This window comes from Microtus pennsylvanicus, chromosome 6, assembly GCF_037038515.1.
Source record: "Microtus pennsylvanicus isolate mMicPen1 chromosome 6, mMicPen1.hap1, whole genome shotgun sequence".
NCBI lineage: Eukaryota > Metazoa > Chordata > Mammalia > Rodentia > Cricetidae > Microtus > Microtus pennsylvanicus.
The window spans coordinates 120,693,898-120,707,058 of record NC_134584.1 but is presented as its reverse complement, the minus strand read 5'-3'; the positions used below and the strand labels follow the sequence as shown (position 1 = coordinate 120,707,058).

The 13,161-nt window shown below is 51.5% G+C and overlaps 1 protein-coding gene across 2 annotated transcripts in view; it reads left to right on the top strand.

Annotated features, from left to right (window-relative positions):
• The first annotated feature begins 2,064 nt into the window (after positions 1–2,064).
• Zcchc14 (zinc finger CCHC-type containing 14) overlaps positions 2,065–13,161 on the top strand; it is a 56,445-nt gene continuing 45,348 nt past the window's right edge. For both annotated transcript variants that reach the window (XM_075977486.1, XM_075977485.1), the window contains exon 1: positions 2,065–2,673. In XM_075977486.1, the coding sequence (XP_075833601.1) occupies positions 2,080–2,673 (594 nt within the window). In that variant the 5' untranslated portion in view covers positions 2,065–2,079. The remainder of the gene's footprint in view (positions 2,674–13,161) is intronic.

Sequence of the window (13,161 nt, the reverse complement as noted above, 5' to 3'; positions counted from 1 at the left end):
TGGGTAACACCCATGACCTCCAGTGGCCCCTTCCAGGCTGGGCTCTAGGCTGCCTTTACAGATGAGAAAATTGAGGCTCAGAAGGGTTAAGTAGGTGGCCCAGGTCTCATAGCCAGTCAGAGGTGGGGCAAGGCACCAGGTGCCAATGGTTTCTGGGGCATTCCTGCAGCAAGTAGGGGGTGTGCTGTCTTCCAGGTTAGGCTTCTTTGCTTCCTGGCTCTCAGACTTAGGGGTGGATGTCTTCTCAGCAACTACAGAGAACTATGATTCATTCAGTAGTCTGCCCTAGGAAACCAGGTAGGGGACAGTGGACTCTGCAGGAACCCTACTTCTCCCTATGCCCCCCAGCACACGGGGTAGTCAGAGAAATACGCCCAAGGGGCTTGGTAGGGCCGGGGAACAGTTTACCGGCTCTTGGCGGGCAATGTCCACTCAAGGTGGGAGATGCAAGGCCAAGAATGTTCTGCCTAGAGTTTTCAGCACCTTGGACCAGACGAAAAGGATCTATTTACTGGCTTCACAGACTTGGCTGCAGACTCTGCAGCGGGGCTCAGCTTGACCCAGGTCCCTATACCCTGTGCCAGGAAGGGACCTAGGACATCAGAGAACGCCATCCAGGAACGGGAGTGGGGTGTCTCAGTTTCTCTGTCTGCACAAGGTGGGCCCTGCATCCCAATCACTGCAAGGGGTTGGGTGTCCGCCTCCCCCTCTCCCAACTGCATCCCGGTGCCAATCAAAAGCCTGGGTTGTGGCGGTCCTTGAGCTCTGCCCCTGCCCGCGGGTTTGCATTTCTCGGCTCCAGGGCCCGAGGTTTCCCGCTGGCAGGGCGGGCTGACTGGTTGGCTGACAGACCTTGCTGACAGATGTTGGGGAGGAGGCTTGTTCTTCCCATCACCTTCGCCCTAAGCGGGCCTGCCGCCTCAAAAACGCAGGTGCTCGCCCACTGTGAGCTCACCACCTACTCCAAAGCCCCCAGGGAGGGTATTATCACTCGCGTCTTCCCCGGGAGGCACCTAGGGGCTTTAGGGAGAAATACCGACGCCCAAGGTCACACAGCTTGACTCGGGCAGACAGCGGGAAACCCGGCGCCAGTAGTTCTTCTAGGCCCACCGCCACCTCCTTGCTCTCACGTTCGTGAATAAAGCACGAAGGCCCAACGCCCGTCTTTTCCCAAAAACAAGGCTCCGGGCTAATCTGAGGGAACAAAAGCGCCCAAAGTTCCATCCCGGGTTTTCCATCACTCCGACTCCCGCCGACCAATCGGCTAGCACCGGTGGTCGGGGGGGGGGGGGGAGGGGGGGGCGAGTGAAGGTGGTCTCGGGGTGATCGACAGTCCCTCTCCAAGGCGGGGCCTCAGCTCCGACCAATCCTGAGAGGCTGCTGGGCCGAGTCCGGGCGCAGGACAGGCGGCCGGGCCAATCGGCGTGGGGGGGCGGGTCCGGCCAGCCCGGGCTGTCGCGAGAGGCCGCCACCCCGCCCACTCCGCTGGCCGCGGCCGCCCGTGCTCGCGAGCGCGCTCTGCTCAGCTCCGACGGCCCGGGCCGCGATCCGTCCGCGGGTCCGGCTGGATCACTCCGCCACGCCAGGCCCGTCCGGGCGCCGCGCCCAGCCTCGCAGCGGGTAACGGCCGGCCTGGGCGCAAGCGCAGGAGGCGGCATGGCCGGGGCGGCTCCGTCGGGGGGCGGCCCGCACTGACAGACCCTGCGGCGCGCGGGGAGATGGGGGCGGCCGCCTCCCGGGCGACGACGACGACGACGAGGAGCGGCCGCCGCCGCTGCCGCGCACCGGCCGCCGCTGGGGACGGGCGCGGGCAGGGCGCCTCCCCGTGAGCGGCGGCCCCGAGGCCGCTCGCCGCCCCCAGCCGCCCCGGCCGCGGCCCCGGCTCCGGCCGCCGCGGGGCCCCTGGCGGGCGGCTCCCCCGGCCCGCGCGCGCCCGGCCCGCGCCCGCGTCCGCGCCCGGCCCGCGCGCGCGCGGCTTCGCCCGGCCCCGGTCCCGGCGCCCGGCCGCGGCCCTGCGCGCCCCCCGGCCGCCCGCGCGCGGCTCCCGGGCCCGGCGGCGGGCGCGGCGCGGGCGGCAGCATGGTGGAGAAGCGCTGCCCGTTGCAGAGGGACGGCGTGTACCGCTGGTTCTCCGAGCTGCCGTCGCCGCAGCGCGTGGAGTTCCTGTGCGGCCTGCTGGACCTGTGCATCCCTCTCGAGCTGCGCTTCCTCGGCTCGTGCCTGGAGGACCTGGCACGCAAGGACTACCATTCCCTGCGCGACTCGGAGATTAAGGCCAACAACCCGGCGGACCTTGGCAGCCTCACCAACCTGACGGACGAGGTGGTGCGGAGCAAGCTGCTGGTGTCGCTGGCGCTGCTGGGCTCGGAGCAGCGCGAGGCGGCGGGCGTGTTGTACCGCACGCTCACGCACACTGACTCCATCATCCACAACTACGGGCTGCAGCTCAACGAGGGACGCACGGGCGATGAGTTCCTTCTGCTCTTCACCATGGCCTCCAACCACCCGGCCTTCAGCTTCCATCAGAAGCAGGTGCTGCGCCAGGAGCTCACGCAGATCCAGAGCAGCCTGAACGGCAACGGCGGCGGTGGCGGTGGTGGTGGTGGTGGCGGCGGCGGCAAGAGCGCGCCCGGTCCCGGCGGCGCTCTGCCCACCTGCTCGACCTGCCACAAGGTGAGCGCGCGCGTGCGATGGGGGCAGAGCGCCTGGGGTCCTTCCCTGGCCGGCAAGCAGAGACCCACTAGGGACCCGGTGGCCGGCGTCAGTGCGCAGCCCCTTTGTGTGCTCTGTGTCACAGCCCACGCTGGAGACGCGATAAGGCCTTTGTCCTGTCACTCGGTCTCTTAGGTGACAGATAAGAGTTCAGCGATGTGTCCGACTTGCTCTGACCAGATCTGGTGTTTCGGAGAAGGCTCTGGAACCTTGGCCCAAGAGGGCCCTGCCCCTGCCCTCCTGGCACAGGTGTCCCCGGGCCGTCAGGAGGGCACGCGCGTGCATGGCAGGGGTACGATGTATGCGAACGTGTGTGCGCGCGTGTGCGTTTGGGTGGGTTGCGCACGCTAGTGAGCATGTCTGTCTGGAGAGCCTAGCCATTGACAGGGGCTTTGCAGCCACGGCGCCTCTGTATGTTAGTTGCCACTAGTGACCCGCTGTCAGGGAGAGCCCAAACCCACTGAGGTGGGATCCGGCCTTAGTTATTGATAAGTCAGCTTGGTGGACAGCGAGGGCAGGCAGCCTGACTGTTGAGAAATGCCAGCTTTGGCCCAAATGTTTGAGGATTGGTGCAGCACCTGCTTCTGATGGAAGCTGAAGACCAGGTTTTTGGAGGCCATGGTGACAAGCAGAAGGAATTCATTCTCCTGCGCTCTCTTAGCCTATAGTTGTGGATGGGCATTTGAACCTTTGAAGGCAGCCCTGGATCCGGGAGCCCATATTTGCTGTAAGAGAAAGGCTTTTCAGTGCCAGGGGACCATTGAGGTACCTACCACACTGTGTCCTTGGCAGTAGGAGGCCACAATTGGGCCTTCTGCCCAGCTTCTCTGCAGCCTTTAAAAAAAATTTTTTTTAAGTTAAAACTCTTAATAGGCTTCCCCTGCCCAAGGTGAACAAGATGGGGTGGTCAGGAAAGCAGGCTTTTTTTGTTTTCTTTCAGCTCTCTTTGAACCTTGGATTGTGGCTTCTCCTTTTTAATGTCTTCCTCTAAGTAGTGGTTGTGGTTACTGGATGGGCTTCTATGGTGTCTTACCTTTTCAGTGACATTTATCTCTGAGACTGTGGTTTTTCTGTTTTGTTTTTGCCCCTCCCCATACAGTTTCCCACCTCACTTCCCTATTGTGTGCTGGGCAGCTGTCACAAGAAAGGCAGGGCCCAAGGCAATTTCAGCTCCCCAGCCTACCAGACTGTCCCCTGGCTGGGGAGGCTAGGTTGTTGTCGTCTCCTCCCCTGCAATTAGTTTTGCTCAAGATCATGCACTTGTCATGTACTTGCTGCAGCCAGACGGCTGTGAGTGAAGCTCACAGTGCATCCAGGGGTACCATTCTATGTCGGAGATGGTGACACTGGGTTTAGTAGAGCAGTCAATTCAGAGTAGAAGTGTCTAGAACACATGTCTTGGGTCCTCTCCCACCTACAATGTTGGGGATGGGACCTAGAACCTTGTGCATACCAGGCAGGCGCTCTGCCCCCGAGCTTCACCCCACTCCAGCCTGCCCTCAGAGTGTCTTGTTTAAGATAGTCTTTGTCTCAGGCATAAGTCCTTTGAGAGATGAAGGAGTTAATCTAGTCGCCAGGGTGTGGGCACTGGTCACCAGCTGTGTAACCTCAGCCTTTGTCTCCTGTGCGGTAGAAGGCCAGGCTAAAGTACTCCAGAGGTGACAGGGCAGCTGGCAGCTGTGCCATCAATATAGCCTTCCCGACCATGCTGGCTCTCAGTGCATTTCACAGAGGTATGCATTATCTGGCGCTAACATATCTGTCTTGCCTTGGGCATCTCAGCTGTTTCAGGAGTTATGTGGGCCTGACAGAGTTGGGGTCCTTTTTGTAAATTTAGGAACACTGCTTGACCCTGGAGCAGGGTCAAGACTTAGCAATGAAGGCTGGGTCATGTTTGCCCAGGTCCAAACAGACATTTTTCTTTTTCTTCTCCATGGCTCTTAGAAGTCACTCCCAAAGGGACTTTAGCTCCCTTAACTGGACTTTGGGCTCACTTGCAGCTCTGCAATTGAAGGCTGATGGTGTGCTTGGAGGGTGAAGTCCAGCTGAGTACCTGGTTAGCCCTGGACTGGACCTGGGCCTCCGTGTCATCAGGAGAAGGCAGCCCTTGCCTCCTCCGTAAGTGTCACACTTGCTCTCGAGGCTCTGCTCTCAGAAATGAAGATGTGGGTTGCTTTTGGATGTCTTTGATTTAAATTTTTATTTCTCTTAACTTTCTGAAAAAACATTATTTGTAGTCACTTCTCTAAGCCCTCACTTTTCATTTTATTTAAAAATACACAATGTTCTGAGTAATCTAGGAGATTAAAGGCGTGGTTTATTGATTTTTTTTCTTTTTTCTTTTGTTGTTGTTTTTTGTTTTTTCGAGATAGGGTTTCTTTGTAGCTTTGGAGCCTGTCCTGGAACTAGCTCTTGTAGACCAGGCTGGCCTCGAACTCACAAAGATCCGCCTGCCTCGGCCTCCCGAGTGCTGGGGTTAAAGGCATGCGCCACCACCACCTGGCTATTGATTTTAAAGACCAGCATTTCACTGTATTGCTCACCCTGGGCTGGGAGTTGCTATCCTCCTGCCTCAGCCTACTGAGAGTTGAGAAGATAGGTATGCACCAAGCCCAGCTGTGAATGGCATTAAATAGGCATGACTTACTTCAGAAAACCGTTTGCTGTATCATGCACACTAGTATGGGAGGATGAGGGGCTGCGGGGCTTAATTTCCTGAATGCTGCCAATGTTTTCTATCCCCTAGACATGGTCGTAGGGTTCTATAGTGAGAACAGTGTTTGCATTTTATTTAAATAAAAAGCCTTGGTTTTGGAAGCAGGTTAAATCAAGACCTTTGACTGGGTAAATGAGGTTCTCGATCTCAGCACTCAGGAGGCTGAGGAAGGAGGAGCTGGCATTCGACTGCCCTGGGTGGACTTGTACACTTGTTCAAGTTGGTGATAGGGAGCTGGTGCAAGAGAACATTTACTCTGAGTTGTGCTGGTTAAGGGTGTTTTGCAGTGCTCTGTGGTCATTAACATGGTTGAACTTCAGATCATCTGATCATTCTTGAAAGACACCTCTGAGCCATCACTCCCATTCTCTCTACCGGTCCCTCAAGAGACAGAAACTCATGATCAAATTTCTGTCTCTATGGATTTGTCTTCTGTGATCATGTCATGTAAATGGAATCACAAATACTTGCCCTTTTGTGATGAATTTCTTTCACTTGGCATGCTTTTAGGCTTCTCTTGTGAGAGTTTGCACACCACCTTGCCTTTTTTTTTCTCTCGAGACAGGGTTTCTCTGTAGCTTTGGAGCCTATCCTGGAACTAGCTCTTGTAGACCAGGCTGACCTCAAACTCACAGAGATCCTCCTGCCTCTGCCTCATGAGTGTTGGGATTAAAAGCGTGCATCATCACTGCCTGGCTGCCCTTTTTTTATTGGCTGAGTAATATTCATTTATCATGTGGCTGAGGGTTTTTTTGGGTTGATGCTTAGTTGAGGTCTTTCAAGGTAAACTCTTGAATGCCCAACATTAATACATGCTCCTTGGCACTGTGTTATCACATGCCATTCCAAGGGACTTCATTCTTGGGGTGGACTGCCACCTGGGAGACTGCTGGGCAGTGCTGCATAGCTGTCAGGCCCTCTGGGCACTATGGTTACAATGGCAGGTGGAGTTGGCTGTGGGTCTGTCTTATTACAATTGTGACCCTGGTGTCTGTTCTGGAAGCCAGAACTACTTCATAGGGGTGTTTTTCTCTTAAAGGAGGTGTAGCATGAGTAATAAAAACCCAGAGACAGATACTGGGGTTCAAACTGAAAAGATAAAAGAAGCAAAGCAGCCAATCACTAAAGAGCTCTTACCTCTATGAAGTCTTCAGACTGAAAAGAGAGTGAGTTCCTGTCTCATTCCTGCCTTATATTCTTCTCTAGTGCTGGTATTAAATGTGTGCACCACCACCACCCGGCCTCTTTGGCTAACTAGTGTAGCTATTGAGATTAAAGGTGTGTGCCACCAGTGCCTGGTCTGTATGACTGACTAGTATGGTTAGCTTTGCACTCTGATCTTCAGGCAAGCTTTATTTGTTAGATCATAAACAAGATAGCACTATAAGGAGGTCCGAAATGGTGTGCTGCATGTGGTGTGTATTGAGGTCCTGGTCTTGCTTTCTGGCACATGTCTGTACAGTTGCAGAGCTGTCCACCTGGTTTTGGCCGTGTGTATCCTAGGGTTTGCCTTGTGCAGACAACAGTGTCCATAGACTACAGATAAAATTGCTAATAAACTCTTGCCTGAGACAGGCTACACTTCTGCTTGGCCACTTGTCTGTGGTAAGCTCTTGCAAGTCGTTGCAGTTCAAAGGTCAGGCATTGGGGCAGTTTGTCCTGTGGATATCATGTGAGAAGCAGATGGCTTCGCTTGGTTTCTCTTATAACCCTGAACCCTATATACTGCTGCCAAAAGCCCCCAGCATTCTAAAGAGCTAGAGTAGGTTGTGTCTTCAAGGGACCTGGGACTGAGATGCTATTTTTTTTTCTCCAGGGCAGTCGGATTTTCTCTCCTGAGTCCACTGTCTGTACACATTGCTCCTTCTGTTTCTACCTAGGTGGGAGTACTTCAGTGCATGGCCAAAGCATTTGTCCTGTTCACAGTGAAGTGCATGCTGTGGGCTTTTAGACACACTCAAACTCTGTTTTAATAGCCTTCTTAGTGGCATTATCTCCAACAGTAAGCAGAAGCCTAGTCAGGTCTTAGAGTCATAGCAGGTTCGCTTGCTGCCATGGAATGGTGTGGCTGTATGGCTCTGAAGTGACTGCATTTCCCCCACGTTGAACTCCAAAGCTGTTGCTTTCACAGTAGTCAGTCCATGGCCACCTTGGTCACCACTTGAGCCCCATCTAAGCTGTGTGCTAGAGCGTCAGAACCTGGAAGCTGTCACAACAGGACAGGGTCTTATACATAGCATGGTGGCATTGTGTGCGTAGGTAGCCAGCAAATGCCAAGTCTTGCTGCTTTTCTGAAGCTATATTTGCTGAAGTTCCATTCTGTCCATTGTGCCTCAGTCCTGTGTGCCATATTTACCTTGCCTTTGGGTTGAGAGCACACTTACAATACATAGTTTCCAGAACATTGGCATGCAATCTGCTAAAGGTGCCACCTAAGTGTGCTGTGTCTGTAAGCTGGTCTTGCACCAGCCAGCTTGCCTACCTCTCTGTGGCCACCAATACTAAAGTACAAGCCTTTAAGAGGCTTTCTCTTGATATTTTGGCCTTGACATCTCTGGTCCCTCCCTCAGACCTCTACTTGAGTCTTTCCTCAGGGACATTGCAGGGTCAGATGTCTGAACTTTGCTGTTTCCTGTCTCCCTTCTTCCCCTTCATCACCTTTGACCTCTACTGTTTTTGTGTTTGGTTCTTAAGCATGTTCATTGGCTTTCTAAACAAAGCTAGCCATCCTTCTTTGTCCCTCCTGAACATGTGCCCGTGATGTCTACTCTCATCTTCAGATATACCCAGCCTTCTGTCACTTCCTTTGAACCTTTCATTTCTTCAGCTAAGATGTTTGATTTTTTGTTGTTGTTGTTCATTTTTTTTTTGAGACAGTGCTCCTTGTGTAACAGTTGTGACTGTCCTGGAACTCACTCTATAGACCAGGATGGCCTCAAACTAACAAATCCACCTGCCTATTCTTCCTGAGTGCTGAGATTAAAGGTATGTGCCACCACTGATCAGCATGCTAAGATACTTTTTTATTGGTAGAAATTTCAGTAGTTTCTTGATTTTAAGGTTTAAGTAGGTTATGTAATCTAAGACAAGTGGCCAAAATGGTATAAAAGGACTCTGGATGAAGAGTTCCCTCACCAGGGCCAGATATTGCTCCTTTCTTTCCCTGGGGCTTGGGCTAGTTAGTTTAAAGTGCTTGCTGGCCATGGTGTTTTCCAGTCAGCACTTTAGAGGCAAAGACTCTGCCTCAAAACAAAGTCCTCAAAAAAAAACAAAAACATAGTTTTTGTCTTTTCCCCAAATACCCAATCCCTTTTGTAAAACAGTTCTTTCTAGAACTTTTGGGAGAAACTTACATGTTTCTTCCTCCTACATCCATCCCTTTAACTCTATGCAGTCTGTCAGCATCACATGCGCCTACCATACAAGTATGACTGAATTGTTCACCTTGTCCTTGTAAACATGGCCATTTACCTGCCATTAGTGTCACCTGCACCATTCCAATGATACATCTTGCTGAGTACTGACAGGCTCTGTAGTGTGTGTGTGTGTGCGTGCGTGTGTGTGTTAAGTCTGTGCTCTTTAAAGCAGTCACAGAGCCGGGCAGTGGTGGCAAACGCCTTTAATCCCGGCACTTAGAAGGCAGAGGCAGATGGATCTCTGTGAGTTCTAGGCCAGCCTGGTCTGCAGAGTGAGTGCCTGGACAGGCTCCAAAGCTCCACAGAGAAACTCTGTCTTGAAAAAAAAATCCAAAAATAAATAAATAAAATATTAGTATGTGTATGTGTAGTCTGTGTTCTTTAAAATGGTAGCAGAGTGTGCCTACCTGCTTGCTCCTTTCCCCATACCTACCAGTGCAAAAACAGACCTTGGTCATTGCCATTCAGAGAGAAGAGCCATCCTCAGAGTCCTCTCCAGGTGATGCACATTTTTTCTGGTCACCAATTGTTGGTATCTCTCTGTGTTCCCTATTCTTTCCTACCAGGGAGTAAATGGGTCTTCGTGTTCTAGAAGTAACTGGACTTCTGAGGACATTGACTCTAGGAAGAGTTGTGTTTGTTTTTCTAGCTTTGACTTTTCCACACAGTTTGGTTTGTTATATCACATATGGCATTGACCTAAGTAGAAATTTGCTATAGAACACATCTGCTATGAAAGATACATATGTGGCACATGCGTGTTAAGCATGACACAGCTTAAGAGAGGGTACTTCCCAGTGTCATCTGGCGAGAACTTGTTGAGTATCTTTCCGTTGAATCACCCCATCTGGAATTGATTTGGTGTGAGGGACAAAGCTCCTTGACACTGTACATCCAGTCCCTTTCTCAGCACTGTCTGTTGGATGGTGGTCCTTCCTCCTGAGGTGGGACTGCTGTCACCACATACCTCATCACTATCTGGATTTGCTTCTCAGCCCTCTGCATGGTTTTGAGGATGTATGGGACTTTTTTGTTTTTGTTGTTGTTAAATTTTTAATTAATTAATTTACTTATTTTGAAATGGGGTCTCACCCTGTAGCCCAGGCTTGCCTGCCTGGAACTCATGATCCTCCTATCTGAGCCTCGCTAGGGCTAGGAATATAGCTGTGCACCACCAGGTTGACTCCTGTGAAGGTGCTGTGGACTCCCCTGTGCCAGGCCCGCAGTTCTCAGCATGGCACGCCTGTCTCTACATACCATCTTCTCTTGCAGTTCCTGCTGTTCTCTGATTTGTCCACACCATGAGCCTGTACAAGGGCGGCTGCTCCATTGCCCACTTAATAGCTCACATATTCCAGTCTTCCCATCACATCCTTTGAGATTTTCTGCCCAGTATGAGCATACACGTCTTTGTGTGTCTGTTGAAATAGTCACTTACGGAAGCACAGAAATGGTGATCATCCGGCTTCCCTGCCCCACGGCTCCAGGGAACATCTGTTCTAGCCAGTGAGAGAAGGGAGGGGCTGGTGCTGTGGCCAGTTCCTGATGCAGCTCCGTGGCATGGCAGGAACTGTTTTTCTCATGTACTGTGGCTGTTCCCAGGGAATTGCATCCTCTTGTGTCCTGTGTGGTGGTCTTTGACTTGTTCTTTCTCTGGTGCTGGCTGCACAGCTCTCAGGTAAATGCTGTGCCATGGTTCTGGGCTTCATGCTGTCTTCACTGCCAACATGTAGAATTAGGTACATTGAGTGGTGAGGGCCCTGTGAGGCATTGGACTGTTTTCCTGTGGCAGTCTGGGGAGTTTAATTCATTTTTGCAGAGTAACTATTAGTCCCGAGAAAGGCTTGTGTGTACTGTGTTCCTTCTGTGTTCATGCAACCCTGGCTTGTAACAAAGCTGGGTGCTGTAGTTGCTAATGGTTAGAAGTAAAGGGAGGAGCCGTGTCACTCCAGTGTCTAGCTTGCTTCTCTCTTAGTCTAACCAGTGATGCCAGGTTTGTCCTCAGGAGGGAGAACCATGGAATCATTCTTGATTGTTTGAGAACCACAGGGAAGTATCAGTAGAGTTCCTACAAAGGAATTAGTGTGCCCTCAGGCCTTGTACTGACCTACAGTGAGCCTCATTAAAGCACATGCAGGTGGGAAGTCCTAGATGTGCCCAGTGCAGCCACAGGGCATTCTGCAATTTGCAGTTAAGATTGAAAAGTTTATGAAGCAGAGGCTCAACCCCCTCCGCCATCACTCTGGACATGTGAGAATGATGCTGGGCAGTTTCTTGGTGCTGTTTGGTTAAAATTGAAGGGACATTTGAAGGTGCCAAGTGGCAGCTGTGGGAAGGTTGGTGTGGTACTCCCGTGTATGCCAAGCTCTAGGCTTTCTGAGATGGGGGTAGAGGCTTCTGTGCTATGCAGGGTGCTAAAGGCCGGCAGGCAAAGCACATTGGGAGGACAATCTTCTGAGTGGGTGTGGGTGTGGGTGCCTGCCCTATAAAGAGAGTAGGAGCCATCTAGGGGTGGATGAGGAGGCTCTGACTACCCTGTCTTCCCCTTCAGGGTCATGTGAATGTGAGATAGAGAACAAGGGTCCAAGAAGGGAGGATGGATGATAGCTCACTTCTGCCATGTGCTCAGCACTGTCCCCCCTGCATTCCAGGGATGTTTTGAATCATCACCACAGAGTTAGTTGACCCGTGTTCCTCTTTTGGTACCAAGGAAACAAACAGGTAAGCCTAGCAGTTTGCAGAGGTGGCATCAGTTGGTGGCTATTTTTGTTATGTGAAGACAAAATGATATTTGTTTTAGTTCGTTCTTAGAAATGAAAGGAATCTCAGGAGAGTGAGATGGGAAGGCAACTTGGTGCTATGATGCTGCAGAGGTGGGCAGGGCCATTTACACACCAGCACTTCTCTGTGATTAAATTACAGGCAAAACTTACACTGGGTGAAATGCACAGTTTTCCTTTTGCTATGCTTTTTTTTTTTTTGGTCGTTGTTGTCAGTTTGGTTTGGTTCTTTTGAGACAGGGTTTTTCTGTAGCTTTAGAGTCGGTCCTAGAACTTGCTCTGTAGACCAGGCTGGCCTTGAACTCACAGAAATCCACCTGTCTCTGTCTCCCAAGTGCTGGGATTAAAGGCATGTGCCACTACAGCCTGCCTTTTGCCATGTATTTTGACAGCTGTGTGAGCCAATGTGACACAAGCCTCTGGCAGGGTAAAGAAGGGGCCATTTTCCACTCCCTTGCTATTTTCCACTCTGTTCCTCCTTCATCCTGTGCCCTCTTTGGGCTTTTTTGCTCTTGTTCTTCGTTCTGTTCTGCTACTTTTCTGTTATTGGTTAGTTTTGTGTTCTCTGAAGGCTTCATTTAACAGAGTCATGGAATTCGGTTTTATCTCCTTCTTTTACACTGTGAGGTTTCATGGTGGGTCTTGTGGTAACTTGGTGCTGTCTTACCTCTCAAGTCTACTTTGAGTGTGCAGTATTTCACACCTGTGGTGGAGGCTACCTTTGTCCGGGCGGGGGGTGGGGGCGTATTCCTATGCCAACCACAGAGGCTCTGAGCCTCACAGTGCATTGTAGTAGTCTGCTTTAATAGGAATTTTTTTTCTTTTTTAAATTAAGATGAAGATAGATGCTGGACTGAAGCATCTTACACACACACACACACACACACACACACACACACACACACACACACGGGAGGGGGAAGGGAAAGAGAGAGGGAGGGAGAGGCAGGAAGTGGTGCCACATACTTATAATTCCCACATTTGGAAGGCTGAAGTAGGAAGACCACAAGTTCAAGGCCAGCTTGGACTACAGGACAAAACCGCGTCGTGAGTGAGTGAGTGAATGTAGATTCTTTCACATTTGCTCACATAGCAAAAATGTGATTTTTTTTTTTTTCTTAGAAGGCCCAGCTTGGTACTGCATCCTTTCAGCTTGTGCTGGCATACAGCTTTGCTTTCCCTGTGTCATCAGCGATATTGTTACTGAGTTCAGGACTTTTGGTTGATGGCTTTTTTTTTTTCTTGCGGTACTTTGAAAATTGAAAAGTGGTGAGCCAGCTGCTGTTTTGTACCTCCCTGTTTTCTGTGTCATCCTCTGGCTAGGCTCAGGATCTTGTATTGATGGCTCTGCTGTGTCTGTGTGCTCTCCTAAGCTTGCCTGTTGGGTACTCCGAACATTTTGGAGCTGTGAATTTATGCCTTTTGCTAAATTTGGGGGCTTCATCAGCATATCCCAGTTGTTATGTCTATTTCCTGTGGGGGTGCAGTTGCATGCATTTACTTGCTGTTGGGACACCTCCATGAATTCATCTTCAGA